The sequence below is a fragment of the Rattus rattus genome, chromosome 8 (assembly GCF_011064425.1).
Source record: "Rattus rattus isolate New Zealand chromosome 8, Rrattus_CSIRO_v1, whole genome shotgun sequence".
In the NCBI taxonomy this organism is placed as follows: domain Eukaryota; kingdom Metazoa; phylum Chordata; class Mammalia; order Rodentia; family Muridae; genus Rattus; species Rattus rattus.
This window is the reverse complement of record NC_046161.1, coordinates 87248647-87274221: the sequence shown is the minus strand read 5'-3', so window position 1 is coordinate 87274221 and position 25575 is coordinate 87248647. Positions and strand designations below refer to the sequence as shown.

Genomic DNA, 25575 nt, shown 5'->3' with positions numbered 1-25575 from the left:
TCACCAGCTGTCCCTTTGCATGTTATTCCTAGGTGATTCCTAGGGCCACCCTGCTGTCAGTCACCACAGGTTAGTTTGCATGTCTAGAATTTCACAGTCATAGAAATGAAATTCTAGGAGTGCATATTATAATATGCTTTTATTATAAAGTTACTTGTATTTCAAAATTACTTTTCCTTTCACTTTGGAAAGCTGTTTGGTAACGTACACTTTTTATGGAGGCATCATAAAAGATGTTTCAGAATTCCTTCTCAGAATGAGCCACTGCCATTCCATAAACGTGGCTTGTAAAGTGGATAAGGAACTGTACTTGGGCCAGTTTAAAAGTGGACGTGGACTCTAACCCTTGAGGTTTACCACTAGCTTAACACTGCATAAATGATACAATGTTTCCAGTTACTGTTTCAAGACAGTGTTTATATTGGTTTCAAATTAGTCCAGGGACTCTGGAGTTAGGATATTTTGTCTTTTTTTTTTTTTTTTTTTTTTCAGAGCTGAGGACTGAACCCAGGGCCTTGGGCTTGCTAGGCAAGTGCTCTACCACTGAGCTAAATCCCCAACCCCTTAACACAATTTCTTAATTCTTTCTAGGAAACACAGATTAATGCTAATTGTTAATGGTTTTTCACACGATTAAAATATTGGTATTTACAATTAAAGTGACAAAGGAATCTTTATAAAAACAGTGTGGGAGTTCATAGCACAGTCCCATTTCCATTCTGTGTGAGCACGTTCTTCCCGTGTGCGGAGGTCTCACTGTGTATTTTAAGTGTTCTAGGCTGTGGTAGATTAGAAATGGTGATGACATCTACAGTTCTGCCTCTTAGTAGATTTCTTTATAGTTCCAAGCCACACCCGTGTTCCAGGTTGGCCTTTCTACCTAGGCCAAACTCTTTTGAGATTAAGATCTGTAGTAGTAGGCAGAACATTTGTTTCAGCATAGAGTGAGCTGCTTTCTCTTCCGCCAAACACTGTCATTTGCACATGACCGTCCAAGGACAGGCAGGGCTCAAGACAGGCTGGGTTTTAAAGCTTCCTAGTTTGTCTCTCAGGATCCCTGGCTGCCAGGCGCCAAGACCCGAGGAAGCAGGTATGTGTGTGTGTGTAGACTCGTCCCTTCTGCCAGGAGTGTGACTCATACACTGCTCCTGGTGTTTCCCTGTGTGATAGTTAAATTGAGTTAAACTGCCTTACAGAATTTCTCAGCAAGTTCTTCCTTGCTCTGGGGTTATTTTGCATAATTAGTCCAAAGAATATTTTTGGTACGATGGTCGCACAGTTCTTAATTGTGTCTTCCAGGTTGATAAGAAGGAGGGCTTTGGGTTTTTTCAGGGTTGGATTTAAAATTACACATAATTCTTGGCCGGACTTTGATTTTCTTTTCAGGAGTGGGTATGAACTATTTGAGAAAGGCAGAAGTCACTAAATATTTACTCGGTGTTGCCTTCCGGAAGATTTATGTACTGTTGCTTTGAAGCCCGGGGCTTTCAAAAAGGCCAGGGAATGTCTCTTATAGTCTATAGTTCTATTGTGATAAGTACAACTCTTTTTTTTCCTGAGGAGACTCCATGGCTATGTTTTTAACAAAAGCTGAGTGTGGGCAGTGTTGGGCTGTGGTGTTGAGTCTGGGCATCTAGGAGTGAGGGAGTTATCTGCATTGAAATTCGTTCTTCATTTGCATTTTGCTTCTCTAAGTCTTGAAAAGCAAGGATTAATAGGAGATAGATTTCACCGTCGCATTGATGTGGGGACAGCAATCTATGTTTCCTTTTAAACAGTTTCTGTGTGAGCATGTTACCTTTCACCCTGGTGAGTTGGGCTGTTTTCTTGCTAAAGCAGAAACTGAGCAGTTCCCAGCCCATGTAAAGCTGAGCGGGTCTTGAATGACACACGTCAAGCATATCAAGGAAACTGGGAAAGTGATACGACTGGCAGTTTGAATGGGTCCTAGTGGGGAAGAATTGAGGTCTTGTTCCTTCCCACACCGGAGGAGCCTTTCAGAAGTGAAGCACGCTCCTCTGTGCAGAGACCTTGAAGGCTCACACCTCCGGATGAAGTTAGGACTCAGGCTCTGCTTTGGGAAGCCCTCAAACATTTAAAGCGTTTCTGTATGAATTACAGTGTAGAGTTACTCTGTGGCTCTTCCTCGGGAGACAAACACATTATGACAAGCTAACCCTAGAAAATGATTCACCATAGAAAAATGTTACATAGTTTAAAAAACTTAACAAAGCCAAGCCAAGCCTTCCTCGGGGCTTTCTTTGGAAGCCAAGTTGCTTTTCCTGTGTGATGCCCAGACTTCAACAAAGGCTGGACCCTTGTGCAGCCTCTCTGATAATGAACCAGCCAGTCGCTCAATTGTGTTCTTGTGGAGCTGGGGGAATAACATCCCTTTATGATCCCCAGTTTAGATCAGCTTACCACCCAAAGCATGATATTTGATGACCCTTATTAGGTTACTCTGAGTAGCTACAAATGTTGTTCCCGGTGTAGCCTTAGCAAGCCTTTTGAAAAAGTTCACATCCTTACCAACCACAGTCCCTGCTGCGAAGGGTTCTGTTGCTGGGATCCTGGTAACAGGAGTCTGTGAGATTCAGCAGCACCGGGACCACAAAGGTGCTGAAAACCCACACATTTTCAGACTTTTTTTTTCTTTTTTAGTGTTGATTTTTAATCTCAAATTTATTATTTTGGGACCTGAATTCTTAAAAGAGTAGGATATAATGGCTGTTTCTGATTTTGTTCTTCTAAAAAAAAAAAAAAACCAAAAAACCAAGGTTTCTATTTTTTCCTCTTCTAAATGTTCTGGATGCGGTTCTCACCAGCAGCCCACAAAAGAGCAGAAGAGTCCAGCAAGCCACAAGAGGCAAATGGTGCCCAGATACTTTCTGTTTTTTAAACCTCATTTACAAAGGAGGAAGCTGATTTGTTTCTTTCAAAAGTCTCTCTTTAAAAAAAAAAAATTTAATCTTATTTTATGTCCACTGGTGGTAGGGTGTCAGATACCTGGAAATGGATTGTGAGCTGTCATGTGGGTACTGGGAATTGAACCTGGGTCCTCTAGAAGAGCAGTCGATGCTCTTAACCACTGAGCCATGTCTTAAGCTCCCAAGAGTCCCTCTTAATGAGCCTCAGGATTTTAAATTTTCTTCTCAGTAAAATCATGCAGTAGGCCTCATGCACTGAGTATAAGCTTTTTTTTTTTAATTTTTAAAAAAGATTTATTTATTTAGTGTATATGAGCACACTGTTGCTGTCTTCGAACACACCAGAAGAGGGCATCAGATCCCATTACAGATGGTTGTGAGCCACCATGTGGTTGCTGGGAATTGAACTCAGGACCTCTGGAAGAGCAGTCAGTGCTCTTAACCGCTGAGCCATCTCTCCAGCCCTGAGTATAAGCTTTCTTATGCAACACAAATAGCTTTATTTTTAAGAATGAGAATGAGGAGCTGGGGAGATGGCTCAGTGGTTAAACACACCCACTGCTCCTGTAGAGGACCTGGGTTCAGTTCCCAACACACATGTGTGGCTCACAACCATCCCTAACTCGAGTTCATGGGAACTGCCGACATTTTCTGGCCTCTGTGAGCACTGCATACATGTGATGCACTTATGTACACGAAGGCAAAATAATCACATGTAAAATTAAATAAATAAATCTACTTTTTTTTTAAAAGGAAGAACTGGAATTAAAATGGAGACAGCATCCTTGCTTAAAAACTATTCCACCATTCATTGGATCTGGAGAAACAACCTATCTTTTTAGAAAGACAGTTTCTTTTATAAACAGTTTAGAAAGCCCCAGGCCTTTTAAATGTCTCACTTCTCCTCACCAGTAAGAGCATACTAGGCATATACTACTTCTCAGAAATAATTAAATAATTATTATAAATAAGAAATAATTTATTAAAATGGCAAACATTCCAAAACCCAAAACAACCCCAAGTCTGCGACACTCAGGCATTCTGGATATAGAACGTCCAACCTGTATATGTTCTATTACCATATTCATGTTCAACTTTCTGTGTTGTGGTGAGATGATTCCGTGTGTAAAGTGCTTGCCCCCAAGCCAGGCATCCTGTGTTCACCCTTCAGGAGCACAGGCCGGAAGGAGAGAAGTGACTTCTGTATGTTGTCCTCTGACTTCTGCATGTGTGACGTGACCCATGGATTCCCCCAACATGTGTTCAAATCTACAACTAACCAAATAAAATGTAATAAAAATAGGGTCTTGAAAAAGTATTGTTAATGGTAAGGACTTCATTGTATCCTCAGCTAGTACTTCACGGTACATTTACATACAAGATAATGTTTACTGTCCATGACCGAATACTAGAGTATTTTGGATAATCTCGATAATTTTGAATTTTTTGCCCAATACATAGTCATATTTGCTTTTATTTTGTTTTCTAGTATAGGGAAAGCTGTTTGCTCGTTAGTGAAGGTAGGTTAGGTGTCACCTGGATTGAATAGTTTCCTAACCCACTCAACCCAGTATACACAAAGTGCACAATATTGCAAATACTGAATGTAAAGAGAAGGAAGGAAGGAAGGTGGACCACTGTTCAACCTTTTTAAAAAGTATTTTAAATTAAATTGTGTGTGTGTGTGTGTGTGTGTGCGCGCGTGTGCGCGCCTGCACGCTCACATAGGTGCTCACAGAGGCCAGAAGAGGGCACCAGGTCCTTTGGAGCCTGTTAGAGGAAATTGCAAACTTCCCAAAGCAGTATAATTGGGAACCGACCTTCAGTCCTCTGAAATAGTAGCAAGCACTGAATCCTGTCTCTCACTCCCAGCCTTCTCCTCTCCTGCGTCCTCCCTTTAGCTGTTTGTGTCATAGAATCATCTACCACAAGGCCCTAGTTACTAAGCTGCTGAAAATATATCTGTTAAAAATTCATAAAGCTAAACCCGGTGCCTTCCCTGTCTCTAGTTTTAAAAGTAAACACAAGCTGTTCTAATATGTAACTCTCGCTCCCTGATAGAGCTTGTAACTCTTGGTGACTGTGTTATGTTCGTAGGAAACCAGAGTGTGGTCTCAGTACTGAACTGCAAGGTGCCCAGGTGTTTGCTGTCCTTTCGTCTGGGAAGAAGGAGTGGGGTGTTTAACCTGTTTTGTTGACTGGAAACTTCTTCCCCGCATCGAGAGTTGCTGTGAGGGTATGCAAATGGGCGCAGTCAGTCTAAAGGGGAACAATAAGTTCAGAAATAGAGTGACACACTAGTAAGAGTGGCTTTTCAAATCAAGACCTTGGAAATGTTGGTTACACCCAGGTCAGAAATGTAGACGCCTCCCCTGTCTCCATGGCCACTCAGGAAAATCATTGTCAGAACTCACGGTTGAAATATTCGTCCTTCTTTTGTCTTCCTGCGGTATTCATTAGTCAATGGTCTTGTTATGACTGTGTGTGGACTTAGGGTAATGTCTTAACCAGGGGGTCTTGATGATTGACTTGTGATTGAAATGTTGAAGAGGGGCTGTGGGGATGGTTCAGTGAGTAAAGTGCTTGCTGCTTAGACACAACGACCTGAATTTGGACCACCAGCATCGATCCCAAGGGCAAGCATGGCTGCTCAGTCTGTGGAGGAGAGACAAGGGAATCCTTTGGGTTTGTTGACCAGCAAAGCCAAATCTGAGAGTTCGGGGTACCATGAGAGACCCCGCCTCAAAACAAAGCAAAACAACAATAACAAAAACCAACAAGTGGAGTCCGATCAAGGAAGGCACTCACTGTTACCTCTGACCTCTGTATGTGCATGCTCACCTGGACATGTGCACACACATATAAGCCATGCATACACATATGCATAGTTGGAGTTACTAGTTAAGAACCCATAGGCCTGTGGGAAGGTTGAGAATGGGCTTGGAAATGAGGTGTATGTCCACAAACTCCCTGAAATTACATTTAGAATTTGGACCAATTAAGTAATTTTTGTGTAATCTTTGTGTAATTTACTAAGAATGCTAAACATCAGAAAACTCTTAAGAATTATCTGGGTAGCAGCTTTACATTTTAATTCATTTAATTAAATTTTAATTTAATTCAAATGCATTTAATCTCAGGCAGAGCAGGTAGATCTTAGATCTCTGAGTTCCAGGCCATCCTGGTCTACAGAGTGAGTTCCAGGACAGCCAGGGCTACATAGAGAAACCCTGTGTACAAACAAACAAACAAACAAACAAACAAAAGAATCAGTGCTGTAGGGGAGGCACAGGCATCTAAATTTATCTTTACTTTTCAACACAGTTTTTCATCACTTTGAAATGTTATCAGTTCTTTTAGTGTTTTATGCTCTAGCCATGAAAACCAGTAGTTTTATTAACAGTATTTTCTACAACACCTCAACTCTGCCATCCTTTATTCCTGCTAATGTGTACACTCATGACAGTGTTTGACTTACTGGTGATGATAACCACTTTCTTAAAAAAATAAAATAAAATCTGTCCTGGAACTTACTTAGTGGTCCAAGCTGATCTGGGGTCCTCTTGCCTTGGTCTCATGGTTGCTAAGATCACAGAGTTATAACCACTTTGCCCAATTCATTACTCAATTCCTATTATATATAATAAAAATAGTAATGTAGGAAAAAAAACGAGAGTTTAGTTTTAAATTATAACTGATAAAGTACAAAGAACCATGCACGGAATTGTTTTGTAAACCTCCGTTCTGAGTCATCTCATTTTACCTTTACACAAAAGAGGCTCAGATCTCGCTCTTGAATATCATGTAGAAAGATGATTCCTTGTTTCCCTTGAGAACCCACTGCATGACTTCATCACTCTTGGCCACACAAGAATCATGTGGTTTATTGAAAGGAACAGAGGACAAAGACTCGGGCACACTGACAATAGTTCTAGTTTTGGCACTTACTAGCCCTTGACCTGCTCTGTAAGTTGGCCTCTCTGACACTGTCTCCTTATGCACAAATCAGGAATGAGTGGGTTTGCAAACATAGTAGTTTATGTAGTATAGTGACAGTAATATTTATTCTTATCTGTACTGACTGGTTTTATGTGTCAACTTGACACAAGCTGGAGTTATCACAGAAAAGGAGCCTCCCTTGAGGAAATGCCTTCATGAGATCCAGCTGTAAGGCATTTTCTCAGCTAGTGGTCAAGGTGGGAGGACCCAGCCCATTGTGGGTGGTGCCATTCCTGGGCTGGTGGCCTTGGGTTCTACAAGAAAGCAAGCTGAGCAAGCCAGGGAAGCAAGCCAGTAAGTAACATCCCTCCATGGCCTCTGCATCAGTTCCTGCTTCCTGACCTGCTTGAGTTCCAGTCCTGACTTCCTTTGGTGATGAACAGCAATGTGGAAGTGTAAGCTGAATAAACCCTTTCCTCACCAACTTGCTTCTTGTTCATGATGTTTGTGCAGGAATAGAAACCCTGACTAAGACACTGTCATATATATTTATATATAAAATTTCATTTTTAATTCTGCTTTCCCTATTTGAGAATCCAATGCAATAATACATATCTTATCAATTAGTAAACACTTAAGCATGAGTCTTAAATTCTCTTACTGTCAAACTTATTTTTATTTGTTGAGACAGTATCCTAAGCCTTGTCTATCCTTGACAAGTATTCAGTATACAGCTGATTTTGAACTCCTGATCCCCTTGTCAATAAATACATGGATAGTATCACATGGTCTCATGCATGTCCTGATTATCCTTCAAAGAAGGGGAGAAAAACAGAAGAAATACTTGCAAGATAAGAGCCAGAAAAGAAAACCACAGGTTGAAAACTATAGATCTGAGAAACATCACGAGCTGCAATAAAAAGATAGAGTAAAGTGATATCGAGGCACAGTGTACTTAAATAACATCAAGGCATACCATAACTAAATTGTTTAGAACCACTGATAAGAGTAAACTCTTAAAATAACCCAATGAGAAAAGGAGGTGTGTCTTAGTTAGGGTCTTATTGCTGTGAGCAGACACCATGACCAATGCAAGTCTTATAAAGGACAACATTTGATTGGGGCTGGCTTATAGGTTCAGAGGTTCAGTCCATTATTATCAAGGCAGGAGCGTAGCAGCATCGCAGCATCCAGGCAGGCACAGTGCAGGAGGAGCTGAGTTCTACATCTTCACCTGAAGGAAGCCAGGAACAGACTGAGCATCCCCAGGCAGCTAGGAGGAGGGTCTCCAAGCCCACCCTCACAGTGACACACTTCCTCCAGCAAGGCCACACCTTCTAATAGTGCCACTCCCTGGGCCAAGCATATGCAAACCGTAAGGTGTTATGTGCAGAAGAAGAGAGATGGCAATGATACAGATGTGCTGTTGGGGACAGTGCCAACAGGGCACGCGAGAGCATCATTAATGCAGAGACAAGCAGTCAGCTCAGATCTAAACCCAGCAAAGACATATTCCAAACAGGATGAACCATGTGGATATAACACCGGCTGTTAATAGGACAAGCAATGTTAAAGGACGGCTCCAGGCAGCTGGAAGGAGACACTGTGGAAACACAGGTCTGTGTAAAGGGAGGAAGAGCCTGGTACCACACCGGTGTGCATACAACCATTTATTAATATTTTTAAGGGTTACTGCTGTTTAAAGCTTAAATTTATCTTCATCAGGCATGACATATTAAAAGTATTTCTATTTGGTTCTAAAAGATAATTAGTTTAAAATGATAAGATCTGTGGCATGCAATTTATAATAAAAATAGCACACAGGGCAAGAGTTGGGGGAGTAGAGGCGGTATACATTGAGTATTCCTTATGTGAAGTATCTGAAGTTAGATGTGTTTGAGACCCTGTGGTTCTTCAGATTTCTGGGCCAGCTCTCTAAGCAGGCTTTCTCTTCCGCTTCCCAGCTTTACCAGTTGGAACGTTTGGATTCAGGTTTCCAGGTTGGTGATGCCCAACCTCCCCACCATTGGGCATTTTGATGCTCTTTGTGGCATGGGCTGAAACCTCTCGAGGGTAAGGTGTAGCAAGTTAAAAGACAATGTATGTTATAAAACTGAAAGCAGCCACGAAATTGTATATGATTAATGACCAGAAGAAATAAATTGGAATTAGAAATGTTCGAGTAGTTCCAGAAAAGATAAAAAGGAGGAAGAGAACATAACCCATGAGAGAAGTAGGAGACAGGACAGAAGAGGCTTATCCTAACCTTATCATGAGATGTGAACGCCTCCTAATGAAGGACAGCTTATTCCAGGAATGTTAACAGTTTAAGTCAGTAATTGCAATTCAAAACACTAACAAGCAGAAATGTATAATCTATTGGTGATTACAGAAACACACACACACACACACACACACACACACACACACACACACACACACACACACACACCACACCTTCCAGCCGACTAGAATAGATGGGAGCTTCCTCAGCCTGATGGATCACCATGAAGAGCCTGCATCTGACAACATTCTTTGTGGGGAAAGGACAGATGCTCGCCGCCATCAGGGCTGAGAGCAACCTGTAAAACCAAATAATAAAAATCCACACAGCAGAATGGCAGGCAAAAGATTCGAATACTGTGAAAATACTCATGCCAAATGGAAAGAAGCTAGAAGAAATTATTGTTAGGATTCTAAAGGATGCAAACGGATCTTTGGCCACTGTGGTCACCGTCTTAGAGTTCCTATTGCTGTGATAAACACCACGACAAAAAGCAACTTGGAAGGAAAGGGTTTAGTTGGCTTGCACTTCACATCACAGCCCAACAGTGAGGGAAGTCAGGGTAGGAACTCAAGGAGAGGCCGTGAAGGAGCACTGTTTACTGACTCAGCCTGCAGCCAGGACCAGCAGCCCAATGGTGGTACCGTCCACAGTGAGCTGGGCCTCCCACATCAGTCATCAGTCAAGGTGCTAATAGGGAAATCCTCAGAATTACCTGAGTAAGTAGTATATTATGTCTTGATTTCTCTGTTGTGAGACCTATCTCTAATATTAGATAATTTGTAGTAGGGACCACTTTGAAAGGTATAAAAGACTTGTTAACTATAAAGTGTGGTTATCATTATTATTTTTTTATTGTTGAGATTCTAGAATGGAGAAACTTCCAGAGTTGCTAGTGAGTGCTGCTTTCTTTAATAATGAGTACCAAACAAGATGGTTGCTTCATAGTCTGTGGGCAAGTCCCTGCTTGTCATAGAGACTCAGTCTTCTATCAGTCAGAAAACTCGAATCTGCTGTTAGGTAAAATCCTTCACTAGAGGCCTGATGCTTCTTAAAAGAATAATGTCAAACTGTGTAACTTATTATGCTTTTTGGGGAAAGTGATAACAGTTTGAGAGTCGTTACTTGTTATTATGACAAGCCTTTGTAATTGATTATATATATAGTTATATTTAATAAAATCCTTATTTTTCTTATCCATAACCTTTAGAAACTTTGAGATTTTATGTGAGTTTTTTTTAATGAATCTTTGAAAAAATATCTGCACATGCTACATGAAAACTTCTCCCTTTGCTTTGTGATAGGGACAATTAGAGTTGGATCCTGCGTGTGGCAAAATATCCTCTGAGGAACTCGTCTCCTGAAAATGGTCTTTTAAATGTAATGAGTGAAAAGCTTTACTTTGGAGCCAAGCGCATTTTGAAGGTTAGAGTTCACGCCCTGATGTGGCATCCTGGGAGGATATCTGCCCACATGGGCACCAGTTACACTAGAGGCTCGTTTGTGTTCCTTTGAGTCCGTGAATTCTGGGCTAGGGCTGGGGAAGGGAGTTGAAGCCAGGAAGTAATACCTCGGTCATTCCAGAGGATTCATATGGGGACGTGTGAGTCACCAGGGCCTGTTCCCTGTGGCCTGACAGCTAGTTGGTGTGGTGCTCAAGCATTCATTCTGACACATTTGGCATTTATAGGCAATTACAATCTGGCAATCATCTCCCAGCGTATAATTTCCTGTGACTACACAATACATAAAACAGGAGCAAAGTACTTTTTGGAGATCAGAAAAGTGTTGTAAAATAATTCACATCCTTTCCCGAAGCTCAGTTAAATCTTTCCGTCCATTCTTTCTCAGTTTCTGGGAAGGTTGCACAGTGCGCACACTTGGGTCTAATAGTTCTGCACTGCACGGTTAGATTCTAGGCCAGCTTTGAACCGGAAAAGATCACAGGGAGCTTGCTGAGCTGGGGGCGAGGAAGGAGATGTTTAGTGAGTGACCTCGGTTAAGAAGGTAGTAAGTGGAGCTGTGGCTGGGAAATGGAGTTCAGGGGGTGGTGTGAGGGGAGCAGGGGGATCTAGTGGGGGGAAGACGGAGGGAGAGAGTACTGGGAGAGAGAACTGGAATCAACTGAGGGGGGCATCTCTGGGATGAGCTGGAAAGCTAGGACAATGGAAACTCTCAGAATCTATGAGGGGGGACTGTAGCTAAGACTCCTAGCAATGGGGGATATGGAGCCTGAACCAGCCATTCCAGTAACCAGGCAAGACTTCCAATGGAGGGAGTGTTCACCAGCCCAGCCACAAAGCCAACTACAGTTTGTCAGGCCTACAAGGTGTACAGGGATAAAGATGGAGGACAAAGTGAGGGAAAGGCCAACCAGTGACTGGCCCAGCTTGAGACCCATGCCATGAGAGGCAGCCCACCCTGACACGATTAATGATACTTTGCTATACTTGCAGACAGGAGCCTAGCATGACTGTCGTCAGAAAGGCTTCACCCAGCAACTGCTGGAAGCTGATGCAGAGACCCACAGCCAGACATTAGGTAGCGCTTGGGGAGTCATGTGGAAGAGGAGGAGAGGGAGAAAGAATGGAAGGAGACAGAGAAGTCAAGGACACTACAAGAAAACCTACAGAATCAGCTAACCTGGGCCCACAGGGGCCCACAGAGACCGAACTGCCAACCAGAGAGCATGCGTGGGACAGACATCTGTAACAGTTTTGCAGCTCAGTCTGCAGGTGGGACTCCTAATAGCAGGAAGGGGCTCTCTCTGACTCCGTTGCCTGCCTTTAGGCTCTTTCCCCTAACTGGACTGTCTTGTCAAGCCACAATGGGAGACAATTCACCTAGTCCTACTGCAACTTGGTATGCCAAAGTTGGTGTCCATGGGAGGCCTGCCCTTTTCTGAGGAGAAAGGGGGGGGGAGAAAGGGTGGGTGAGAGGGAAGGACAGGGAGGATTGGAGGAAGGGCATGGTGAGATTGGATGTAAATTGGTTAACTAATTAATTAAAGAAGAAGGTAGTAAGACAGGGCTGGTGAGATGGCTCAGCGATTAAAAACACTGCTGTTCTTCCAGAGGCCCTGAGTTCAGTTCCCAGCACCCACATGGTGGGTGGCTCATGACCATCTATAAAGGGATCTAGTGCTCCCTTCTGGCAGGCAGGTGTACATGCAGACGGAGCACTCATACTTTTAAAAATTACATAAATAAATCTAAAAATGAGGATAATAAGTAACTGGGGTTGGACTTGTCACCCTCTTTGATGCAGAGTCCAGCTTTTCTACTTAATATGTATACTTTGGCCTCAGTTTCCTTAGCTGCGAAGTTGGGATTGGAATGTGCCAATCAAATAGAATTGCTGTGAGACTCATTATATATGTAGTCCTCAGGAAAGGGCTTGGCTTGTGATGAGCCCTCATGGGTGTTTGTTGTTTAAAGAGTAAGAAAAAAAAAAAAAAAGACGTTCGTGGCGGTCCTAAGCACCCATAGCAGCACTTTTAGGGTGGCCTGTATGTGCATGAGTCAAATTTAAAATGCCGATGCTTGCTGCAAGCCGAAGGATTGCATAGAAGGCGAATGAACCTGGGCAGAGACCTCTGGCACTGCAGGTCTTGTCTCCTTGCTATCCCTTGGCTGTGGGAATGGGGCCTGTGGCCTAGCGCCTCTCATCCGTGGAATCAGACTGTAATTCGCATGTGCCGATGGTGGGCATGGGCATTGCCACAGCCCCACCGCACAGTCCCTCCACAGAGTCCTGGAAGCTGATCAGGCCTTGCCCTCTGGGCCCGGTTTGTTCAGCCTTCCCTTGAGAAGCACCCTCACCCATACCTTCCCAGTACGATCATTTCAGGTTTTGCAAAATTTTGGCACAATAAGCTTTTGCTCTTTTTCGCCCCTCTATCTTGTTTTGTTTACAATCAACAGCTTGGTGTGAGCAGGTAGGTTAATAGTTTTCATCATCTGTAGGTGAGGGGGCACAGGTGAAGCCAACAGTCCTGGAGGTCATAGAAAATTCTTCCTCTGACTGCTCTTCCAGAGGTCCTGAGTTCAGTTCCCAGCAACCACATGGTGGCTCACAACCATCTATAATGGGACCAAATGCCCTGTTCTGGTGTGCCTGATGACAGCTACAGTGTACTCACATATATATGATAAATAAATAAATCTTAAAAAAAAAAGGGAGGTTATTACATGCAGGGAGGGTGCAGGCATTAATGGTGGTAGTGGGGGGGCACCATGGAAGTGTAAAGACAGGAGAGGAAAAGGCCTGCTGTGAAGCGAACTCGAGATTATTTTTTGTTGATTTGTTTTGCAGAAGGTTGCCAGGCTCCATTTAGGACATGTCTGTGTCAGTCAGTTTGAGCCAGGCGTCACTCACCCTAGCGACACATGAGCCCCACTCCTCACAGTGGTTCCCGAGTGGTGTTCTCAAGGTCTCTAGTGTTAATCCATGCACGGAGGCAGTTCTCAAACAAGCAAATTAATTTCTTTTTAAATAGTTTGAGACTCGACAAATCCAGGCTATTGACAGTAAAATTAATTGCCTTTCAAAGAAGAGTCTCTATAGCAGCTGCTTATAGAATAAAAGAAAAAGGCAACCTCAGTTCTTTCAGAGCTGGAGGGTTCTCAGGGAGGGACATTTTGAGCCTATTAAATACCCGCTGTCTTGGCCCAAGAGACAGTTGTGCTGCTGTGTAGCACAGGAAACTCGTATTTAACCAAGTAGACAATATCCCAGTTCCTACTTCTGTTCAAGAGTTAGTAGACATTCCAGTTAACCCAAGAAAAATCTGATTAAAAGTAACAAGTTAAGGAGACTGTGATTGTGGGGAGACCTGCTATGAAGTGTGGCTCAGTAGGAAACTGGGGAGAGAATCAACCGTGAGAACACTCTCCAGGTTTGCCTTACACCAGGAAGGACAGTTGCATTTCATCTCTTAGCTGCTTGTGGTTCTCACACACGGTGGTGGCTTCTGGTGACAGATCTTTCGAGTTTGTAATGGGAAGCTGAAAATAGGAAATAGCAGGAAAAGGGAAGGGCTGTGGCAGGAGATAAGAGAAGCAGAGGAGGGCGCAGAGGAGGGCACACAGTGCCAACGGGACTGCTCGGACCAGGAATACTGAGCATCTGTAGACTCGAGTCTAGACTTTTCTCACGGTCTTTTCCATAGACACCGGGAAGGGCTGAACACCCGAGGTTCTTAACATCCTTAGGGCAGCTTTGTCTTCTCATTTCACCATTGCTGTCAGATCTGCCTTCAGTCTCCTTTGTCCTGGGGTCTCTGACAGAACAAGAGTCTCAGAGGAAACTCTGCTGCCTTCACAAGTCAGTCCTCAGCCGCGCTGGGGACCGCGCTCCTTGGCATAGCCTGCAGGCGGCGCTGTGGAACGTGCTCTTTGGCATAGCCTGCAGGCTTTTGGTGGAGTTATCTGTTCTTGGCTAGCACCTACTGTTTCTTCCTTCCCTTCAGGGTAATCTCATTCGTTCGCTGTCGTCTCCCACTATGCCTTGTCTTGCCAACCCCAAACCAGACTCTGAATACACAACCTAGGTAAACCTCTTCCTAGGTTTATTCTTTCCAAGGTCAGAGGGGACCCTGGATTTCTGACCGGATCTTGTCTTATGTACTTCCAGGACCTTAAGGCACCAGAGGGCTAAGTGAACTGTAATATTTCGGTAAATTCTACCATAATAGTATCTTGGAGTTGCTGAAGATTTGAAGTACGTGCAGTTTTTAAAAGTCTGGGAAATGTCCCCCGTTCAAAAAGAGATGCCGAGAGGTCATCTTTATATTTTGTTGATTATTTTAGCGTTTGTCTGCTCCGCCGCTCCCACCTGTCTCCTCCCCACCCCCATTTCCTTTCCCTGTAGGCCTAGAACTCAGAGCCTCGTAAGCACTAAGTCTCCCCCCACACCACTCTGCTGTACTGCAGCCTATTTCTTTCTTGGTGTGTGTGCATATTTGGTTGTGCATTGGTGCCCATGTGTGTGTGCACATGTTGAGGACCGAGGACAACATCGAGTGTAATTCTTCAGGTGCCATCCGACTTCTTTTTAATCAGTTGATGAGTATGAGTGTGTGTGTGTGTGTGTGTGTGTGTGTGTGTGTGCATGTGTGCATGTATATGTGTGTGTGTGTGTGTGGGTGAGAGAGCGCGTGCGCGAGTGCGCATGCGCACCTTATGTGGAAATAAGGTCAAAGGGCAATTCTGAAGAGTTGGTTCTCTCCTTCTGCCATTAGTTCTGGAAACTGAACTCAGCTCCTCAAGGACTTTACTTATCGAGCCATCTGCCCAGCCCCTAACCCATTTCTTTAACTAGTAGTTCATGACTTTGGTTTAAGAAGTATCTTTTTTTCGTATAAGAATTTTTTTAATGTTATGAATTTTTTTTTTTTAAAGCCTGGAAAAATACAGGCGCACATTGTAACTATGTCTGTGTACCAGCCCCTAACATCCCACACTGAACACACATTAAACTTGCTGTCGTAATCCCTGGAAACATACCTTTGTAAAAAGATCCAACCAGGCTTAGCTCATGCCCTGACCCCAGCCTCCATCCCTGACAGCTACTCTTTGGAACTTGTTGGTAGCTCTCACATTCTAAGCTCTCTTACGTGCACACGGTATCCTAGGCAGCCTAGACAGTATTGCATTTGTATGACTTACAGTGAGCGGCATGCTGTATGCATCCTTTAGCAGTTTCCCTCTCCCACGTGCATCTCCAGATTCATCTAGTGAGCTACTAAATATCTGCTAACCCTCTACTGGTCAAACAGGAGTGTAACTGTCTTAGCTACTTCTCTTGTTGCTGTCACCAAATGGCTGACAAAGCAAGGTAAGGAAGGAAGGAAGGCTGTGTTCTGGGCTACAGTGTAGGAGATACAGTTCTTCAGAGTAGAGAGTCATGGTGACAGAGCAGGAGGTGGCTGGTCACAGTGCATCCACACCAGGGAGAAGAGAGCAAACAGGAAGTGAGTGGGGCCTTTACCATCTCAGTGCAGGCTAGGCCGTCTCTGTGGGCCTCAAACTCACGTGTCAGGGATCCTGCCTGTTCTGTCAGTAGATTAATGTGTGTCTAATTCCAGGGCGGTTGGAAGCTCTTTGTAAATATTTGCCATTGTGCTGTAGGTTCCTGTGGGTGGAGGAGTCAGGGAATGGGGACTTTTGGAGGGTGGATGAGGGGAAGTCTGGCCAAGCTGAGTCAGAGGACACGTTGAGAACTCCGAATCTGAGGGGGCAGGAGGAGGGAAGATAAAGGATCTAGGAACTGAGGGAGTGGCCAGGCATCGGAGGAAGCAGTGTCGGTCTCTGACGGTTGGAGCTCTAGGGTTGGTAGAAGGCATACATTTTTTCTTGGTTTCAGGGCAATTTGGGGGCTATTTCCAACGCCCTTTCCCCTCAGACTGTTCAGCGAAGCCTGTTAGATCTTGCCGCTCATATCAGCTGCTTTGGCAAAGCTTTAAGAGACTCGAGGAAGTTGAATATTTGAGGGAGTATAAAGATTAGATTAAATTTCAACTGATTTTTTTTCTTTTTCCAAATGTTTCTTTCATCTTTCAGATATACATTTGGTTGGGCCAGGAAGCACTTAAAGATTAGAGGCGGGTGGCGGCTTTAACTGGTAAATGAATGTTCAGCTTAAACCATAGGTGTTAAAAAAAAAAGTGTGAGAGGAATGTAGCATTGAAAATGTTGGAGACATTCAAGGGGCGAGTCAAAGCCATGGGACTGTATATAGAGAGTTCAGCACGGCCCGCCCACCGTAGGCCTCATGGGGAGCCTGGTGTCTCTTCCGCATCTGTCTCAGGCATTCACTCACAAGTGTGTACTCCAGTGCTAGACTTCAGGCACCGATTCTGGACGAGTTCCTCATTTCTAAGGTTGTGAAGTGAATCAGAGTAATGGTGTGGTCAAGAACGGTTCATATAAGACAGGCTATGTCTGCTTGATAAACATGAGTTGATGCATCTAGGGTTTCCCCCATACTTTACATAGGCTGACTTCTTTTAAACTGCAAGTTCTGATTTCACAAGAATGGAATGTATAAGGCAGGCTACTGTGCAGTTATCGTGTACCTGTATGTTTATGTGGTTGCTATCCAGTTACGTTAGCAGCGTGCACGTGGGCCTAGAGGCAGGACTGGTTCAGAGTAGGCTCTGCTGCGGAGGGACGAAGACTGTGTTGCCTCGATCACGCCTTTGGTCTTTTCTCTTTTAGCTTTGTTCTAAAGGGCTTTTTTTTTTTTTTTTTTTTTATTTCTTTTTAACTTCACATCTGATTCTTGTTTTGAAAATATATTTCATTTTCAGGTTAGCGAACAAATGGGTGGGTGTCATTGTGACGTTTTCACACTCTTACCTCACGGCCTGTTGTCTTTTCCTCCTCCACTCTTGTGCCGACCCCTCCTTCCTCACCAGCCCCATTCCGATTTCACATCACACATACTCTGTTCCCCTCCTGACCTGCCTTAATAATTCTCTTTTTGCCTCTTAGGATCTATTTTCTACTTTAATAGCTATCTATCTATCTATCTATCTATCTATCTATCTATCTATCTATCTATGTATATATGTATATATGTATATATGTATATGTATATACACACACACATATATATATATGTGTATATATAAAAATGTATACATGTATATTTAAAAGTGAGAATCTAAGATTTGCTTATGAGAGAAAACATGGCATTTTTTTTCCAGGTCTCGCTTATTTCACTTGCTATAATAATTTCTGGCTCCATTAGTTTTCCTGCAAGTGACGTGATTTCCTTTGTCTTCAGAATCCTTGCTGCGGTATCAGAATGGAGGCAGGGACTACGTCATAGAGTGGTGTGGCTGAGGTGAGAGTACACACAGGGCAGTGAAGACGTGGATGTCACAGTGTATACATTTAGTATTTTAATCATAGTATTTTGCATCGTAAGAAATGCCAATGTCCTTTTAAAATGCTCATACACAGGTAATAGGTTTATATATAACCTTGTCATCATTAGTATTTGAAACATGGATCCAGACCTCTCGTGTTCATGCATTAGATGCACTGTTTTCCCAAACCGGCCTTGGCTCTTTTTCAGTTACATAGAGGAGCTAGTAGGTTTGTGGTCTAAAAGGATACAGAATGTGTATAATGAAAAGACAGCTCCTTTCCCACTGTGCGGCCATCTGCATTTCCTCTCGAGAAGCACTCCTGTCTTTTCTTTTTCCTTTGATTATTGTTGTGCTGACATTTAATGAGCATTAAATGGTAACAGTACTGAGTTAGGAAATTAGTTTCATAATGTCACTGAGGTGTCTTGAAGAGGGCTGGAGAGATGGCTCAGTGGTTAAGAGCACTGGCTGCTCCTCCAGAGGTCCTGAGTTCAATTCTCATCACCCACATGGTGGCTCACAATCATCTGTAATGGGATCCAATGTCTTCTTCTTGCATGCAGGCATACATGCAGACAGAGCGCTCTTGTACATAAAATGCATAAATAAATGATCTTTTAAAGAGAAGATGAGGTGGAGGAGGAGTCATCTTGAAGAGAGGCATAGGCTTCCAGAGCTTACCTCTCGCATGCACCTCTGTAAAATCAGGTTACAAAAGTAACAGCACGGGCAATTAAAGTATCGAACATTAGTTGGGTTCCATAGTCAAACCTGCAATTACTTCCCAGGATGTTTACAGTTGCTCTGTCCAAACCGGATCCTCTTGGGAGCACATTCACATGTGGCCGTGCACCTCAGGTCTCTTTTAATCCAAATCCCTCAATTGTTAGGCAGCACGCTCACACTTTTACTGGGTTCTGGAAAAACCAGGCTAATTGCCCTGAAGACTAGCTTGCTTTCTGATAGCTTACTGTCACTGTTTACCATGCAGTTCTAAGACCTTGTAAATTTTTTTAAAAAAATAATTCTTTTATTTTCGAGACTCTAATTGTATCATTTCTCTCTTCCCTTTCTTCCTGGCAAAGTCTACCATATATGCCTCCTTGATCTCTTTCAAATTCATGGCTTCCCTTTTCCATTAACTGTTGTTTACGTGTGTGTGTGTGTGTGTGTGTGTGTGTGTGTGTGTCTGTATGTGTATGACAGTGCACACGTAAGGTGGTGTGCATATGGAGGTAGAAGGCGACTTTTGAGAGTTGAGGTTCTTGCCTTCCGTCTTGTTGAAGCAGGGACTCTTGTTTCTGCTGTTCAGTGTACTCTGGGTAACCAGATCAAGAGTTTCTAGCAAGATCTCTTTGTCTCAGCCTCCTTTCTCACCGCAGGAGCACATCACTAATTTGCCTGTCTCTGGCTCTCATCAGGGTATCTGGATGACTGAGATCCAGATTCAGGAAGAGACCTTGTCTCAGAAGTAACATGGAGAGGGACTGAGGAAGTCACATCGTATTGACCGCTGGCCTCCACGTGCAAAGGCACACATAATTATACACACAATAACACACAAACCTATACATACATGAATAAATGTGCATTCAGGCACATACAAAAGATCGAAGCTTCCTCTGGTTGTAGACATGCACAACTGTAATCCTAGGGCAGAGGCAGAAGAAATTATTTTTTTCAGAAAAATTTTTGAATTTGAGATCATCCTGACCTACACAAGGAGACCCTGTCTTAGCGTAACACTTCAAATGTATATTTTGGAGATCATTCTCTATTTCTGTTTGTCTCATTGAAATACTGAAAGACATAAGGCAATATCTTTTATACTTATTAGATATAAAGGCAAAAAAATAAGAATCACCTATGGGTAAAATGATTTCTAATACATTACATGCTAATATTTTGCTTGATTGTGGGCATATAAAATTATGATAGGTAATTAACAAATTACATAAAATCAAATAGGTATGGCTAAGTATCGAACCCCAGCTTTATATCTACCATTCCCAACGCAAAATCATCAGCACAGTTAATTTTCAGCCTTTAAAACTCTGGGCAAGTGGGAGAGATCATTTTGAATAAGGGATGACCAGGACTGTATTGATTCACCACTGGAATAGTAGTTTGAGAAACCAGGAAGTTATGCAAGATATCTTGCTAACTACTTTCTTTCAACACAAAATAAATGCACCTGTAAAGAGTTGTAACTGTCAGGCATGGTGGCATACACCTTAATCCTGGCACTCAGGAGACAGAAGCAGATGGAGCTCTGAGTTCAAGGCCTGGTCTACATAGGGAATTATCTAGGGTGGCTGGGGATGCACAGAGAAACACTGTCTCAAAAAAAGTATAACTGTAGAAAAGCTTCTAAACCGAGAACTTAATAAAATGAATGCTTAAAGGTGGGATGTAAGGAACGCCTCTGAGTCAGTAGGCTGACTCAGTTGGACCATTGTCTTTTCTACTGATAAATCTAAAGCCATTCTTGGGCTTGTTAAAAAAAAAAAGTGTAAGGTTAAATAGTGGGCAATATAATATTTAAAAACCCATTTGATTGCATTAAATTAGGACTAAAAAATGCCCTAGAAGAAATGTAAAATGTAGAAGTCCATCATTTTGAGAGAACATCAAGATTATTAGAAGTCGATATGCGGATCAGTCCAGTTTTGGTACATGTAAGGCTGAGGCAGGCTCTGTGCTCAGAGCATATCACTCTTTGAATGTTTCTTATGACTTGACATACTAAATTGCCATGATAAGTTTAAGTGAATAGATGATTTTGATAATTGCTATGATTTTGTGATAATTCAAAGAGGTTGAAGCTCATAGAAATGAAATTAAATGTAAGTATAAAAGCATTTGAAAATGGGTCTAGCTTCTCCTATTCTCTTCTAGGACACAAATATCTACTTTCATTCTGTGGTATATATTAACTGTCTTGTATAACTAGGTATATATAACAATATAATTTGTATTCATCTTCTGTGCTAAATATAAAAAAGTCACTAAGTCGTCTAAGAAGAGGCGTTGAGCTGGGTGTGGTAGTGTATGCCCATAATCTGAACAGTTATGAGGAGGAAGCAGGATTATCCTGACTTCCAGGCTAACCTGGACTACGTAGTAAGGCATTGTCTGTAAGAATTGGAAACCACCTAAATACCGTGCAGTGAGGAATTCACCAGGTAAATTATGAGATGGTAGTATGTGGCCATTAAATGTTTTATTGATAAATAACACAAAAGCATGCTAATAATGCATTAGTACTAAATATGAGCACATTTAAACCACCCTCCCCCAGAGGTACCTCTGTTTAGAAAGTGGATCTGAGAAAATAGAAAGATGTTAGGTAGTATTTCTGGAGTGTAAGATGAGAGTGATTTAAAATTTCTGTGTGTATTTTATACAGGCCACAACATTTTTTCATTTTTATTTCTATGTCCCTGCTCGTTTGTATGTGAACCGTATGTGTGCAGTACTTGCAGTGGCCAGAAGGGGGCGTTAGATCCACTGGAACTGAAGTTACAGGCAGATGTGAGCCACTTGATGTGGGGGCTGAGAATCGAGCCTTCACTTCTGCCTTTGCTCGTAACTACTCCGCCCACTTCTTACTTTTTTATAGCCTAAGTTTTTAATGCCCCCTTCCCCCGCCCCCGTTTTAGTGTGCCTTCCCTGTTCTGAGAAGGGCTCCACTAGTCTGGAGTGACCTTTCACAGGGAAAAGGGAAGAATGGGGCTATGGTTGGATGATTTCGAGGGTGAACATTTCAGCCATAAATTCATCTCTGCATGAGCAGATGCTAACCCCTTTTGTGGCTGTTGTGCATGCCATTAAGTTTACTTTCTTTGTCCTTTGTACATCCAAATGCTATGCCTCCCCTAAACTGAGTCAGCTCAAATATAGATGAAACGCATACATTCTGTTGAGAAGCTCGTGTCTTATAGAAGCACAGGGTGTGGAAACCAAGCCTCTGCCCCCCACCCCGCCCCACGCTGAGTCTGTTATTGTTTCCTGACTTGATCTGGATGTGTCACCAGGTGACCTACTGTTTGCTCCTTGTCAGCAGGACCTTCTGGGCGACTTCTTGCAGAGACTTCCTGTGTGCCTTACATGCATTACCAATACCTCGAGGGAGCTAATACTCATTTTGTAATATGTTTTCTCTAGATATAAAGACCTGAAGCAGCCTTTCCAGTCTAAAGATGGAAAACAGTACCACCACCATTTCTCGGGAGGAGCTCGAAGAGCTACAGGAAGCGTTTAATAAAATAGGTAAGGCTGGGGAGCCTTGGTGCCTGGTTCTCTTTGCTGCCACACTTCAGGCATGGGGCAGCGTCCTCACCTCCTGCTGCCTCTCAGCTCTCAGGGCATTCCCTTTCCGTTTCTGCCTAGGCTTCAGTGAATTCTTTCTGAAAGATAAGCTAAAGACAAGGCGAGCTTGCGTTTCTAGGTGAATTGGACTTTAGTTCTTGGTCATTACGCACAGAGGCTAATCCAGGTTAATGAGTGACGGTGTGACTGAGTGCACTTTGCATGGTATGCCCATTACAGAAAAGAAAATACAGGAGCGCTTCCTTGTGTACCAACTGAACTCTTATCTCATGCCTTAGTCACCAACAGAAGTACTTTTCTGACTCAGTACAGAACATTTAAAAATATAGTTTTGTTTTTAAAGGTATATGTCTCCTTTTCCCTCCTATACATATTTTTTTTTCTTTTTCTTTTTTTCGGAGCTGGGGACCAAACCCAGGGCCTTGAGCTTGCTAGGCAAGTGCTCTACCACTGAGCCAAATTCCCAACCCCCATTTTTTTTTTTTTTTAAATCCTACCATTGTTTTCAAAGATTGTTTCTCCCTTTATCCCCTTCATGTTCTGAAATCATCCCATGTTTCAATTTGACATTAGCAGCCTCACAACTTTGTACCTTCCTCTTCTAAAACAGTTTCCTCACTTTTTGTCAAATCAGTTTCACACTTTCCTATTTAAAAACTTCGGTAAACAAGGAAAATATGAACATCCCCTCCCTCCCTCCCTCCCTCCCTCCTTTTGCTTTCGTTTGTAAATGTATGCCAGTAGAAAGCGAACTCTGAAAGCTGAGCTCAGCGAACAGACACTAAGCCTGGAGCTCACCATCTTTTCCTTTCCTCAGCAGAATTCTTGGGTAATAAAGTGCTGCTGGGAAAACAAGAGATGGTGGAGCAGGGAGGGTATGACCATGGCTGGTCTCACTCCTGGGCATCTCACCAGCCTCCTGAGCAATGACTAAAACTCCTGTAGGGCTAACCTTAGAGTGTGATGATGATGATGGTGGTGGTGGTAGTGGTGGAGGTGGTGGTGGTGGTGGTGGTGATGGTGATTGTTTTTTAAAATATAGCTTGTCTTGTTTTTTAAAAGTGGTCCACGAATCATCAGTGTGTAAATAAGCACTTAGAAAGCTCTCTGGCCTTCCTCTTCTGCCTGGAGAGGGGAGTGGAAGTGTTCCCATTTGTCACTGTAACATCACGTGAATATGGCATGATTTGCAGAAAGCCATCAGCAATAAATGTTTCCGAGTACTGTCTGCAGTGCTTGGCATTTTTTCTAAGCCAAGAATCGGGCGGTTATTGAACTGTTCCCTCTTATTTTAGGCACTCGGAACTAGGTAATGAGTGGTTCTGCCAGCTTGGTGCTGTAGTCACTGTACAGGCGCCCTGGAATGAAAGCGACCCCTCCTGGGTCTCAGGAAAATGAGTTAGTAATCCATTTTCTTTGTGGAGCGTGCCAACTTTGATCTTTCTGACTCACGGAAACATAATCTTGCTATATTTAATTAATGGTATTTTGAACAGACAGTCCACTGACGGAATAATTTTGACAGCAAGATTGCTTGCTCTGTGAGGGAGCCACTAACAGTGACAGAACGTGAACTTTTGCTGACTTTTTACAAGAGAAACGAGGATTCTTGAGCTCAGGAAGCACAAATAACTCTCCCAGGGGCAGAACACCCCCATGCAGCCTTACTGGAGGAGGTATTTTGAGGTCACTGGGGAAAGTGGGCAGTTAATCTGCCATTTACTTTTTAAAGCCAGGTTAAAACACACCAGAGCATTTCGCTCGTTTTGAGTGTCCAGTTGAGTGGAATTAAGTCCGTTCATGTTACTCAGGACCATCATCCTTTCCCACAAGTCTCTTTCGTCTTGCCACACTACAACTCCACATCTGCTTACATAGCTGCTCTCAGCTCTCTCTCCTCCAGCCACCATTGCCCCTTCTGCCTGAATCTTCCTCTGGTAGGGACCTTGCACAAATACCGTCATTCAGTAGCTGTGGTTTTGTGACTACCTTGTCACTTAGCACGGAACGATGCCTTTAGGATGTAGCATAGGTGACAACCGCCTTCCCTTTTAAAGCCTGCATAGTATTCTATTGTGTGCCCAGCAACAGCGTTTTGCTGGCCTGTGCTTTCATCAGTATCCTTCCAGGTTCCTGGTTGTTTCGAATCACGTTGTTGTGAACAGAGGTACACAAATACTGCCGGAGTCCCAGATGTACTGCAGATGTGGACTTACGGGGTCCCGTTGCATCCACATTTGATTCGTGGGGTACGGCTGATACCTTTTCAATGTGGAGGTGCTGCTTTCTATCCCCAGTAACATGGTTCCGTTGTTCTCATTTCTACTCACCCTCACCACCGTGTGCTCTGCTGCTGCAGTCTGTTCTGTAACAGCCACTGTAACCAATGTAGAAGCCATTTCTATCGTCATGCTTCTTACAGGTTACAGGTAGCAGTAGTGTTGTATTTCCCATACGAGTACAGAGGTTGAACAGCTTTCTCACGGTGACTACTGTGCTTTCTCACGGTGACTACTGTGCTTTCTCTAGAGAAATGTTTATTCAAGCCCTTTGCCAGTCTCACGGTGTTTTACCTGTGTCTCTGTCTAGCGATTTCAGCCTGGGCTCAATGTCTGGGCAGCTGTCAGTGTCTGAGTTTACTTCTGGGACCTGTATTCCATTTCATTCGTCTGTCTGCTGGCTTTTGTACCAGTACCTGTTTTGGTTACTGTGGCTCCGTAGTGTAGTTTGAGGGAAGGTACTGCAAGGCCTCCAGCACTGTTCCTCCTGCTTAGGATTGACTTGGATATGAAGAGTGTTTTGTGTTTCCATAGGAGTTTTAAGGTTGGTCTTTTGTGGGTCTGTGAAGAATGTCCTTGGAATTTTGATAGAGGTCGTGTTGAATATGTAGCTGTTTCTTAGTGATTCAGTAGTTTTGTATTAATTCTGCTACCCATAAGCAGGAGAGGTCTTTCGCCATCTCGGGTTTTCGGACTCATTCTTGATTATTTCAAAGTTTTCGTTACAGAGGTCTTTGCTACCTTGGTAAGTTTATGTATTTGGTATCTGTCTGTCTGTCTGTCATCTGTCTCTCTATATATGATTATTTTATCATTTTGATGAATGGTTTCCTTTATTAATTTGTAGCTACATTTTTTTTTATCTTTTCTGACTGTTTTTGTTTGAAATCTTCCAGATATTGAAGTAGCTGCCAGCTTTTATTTGATTTCTTATGT

At 43.0% G+C, this 25575-nt stretch overlaps 1 protein-coding gene across 1 annotated transcript in view; it reads left to right on the top strand.

Annotated features, from left to right (window-relative positions):
* Positions 1 to 25575, top strand: part of Pls1 (plastin 1) — a 92627-nt gene that overhangs the window by 27321 nt on the left and 39731 nt on the right. Inside the window, exon 2 of the mRNA XM_032909980.1 lies at positions 22196 to 22300. Within this exon, the coding sequence (XP_032765871.1) occupies positions 22231 to 22300 (70 nt within the window). The 5' untranslated portion in view covers positions 22196 to 22230. The remainder of the gene's footprint in view (positions 1 to 22195; positions 22301 to 25575) is intronic.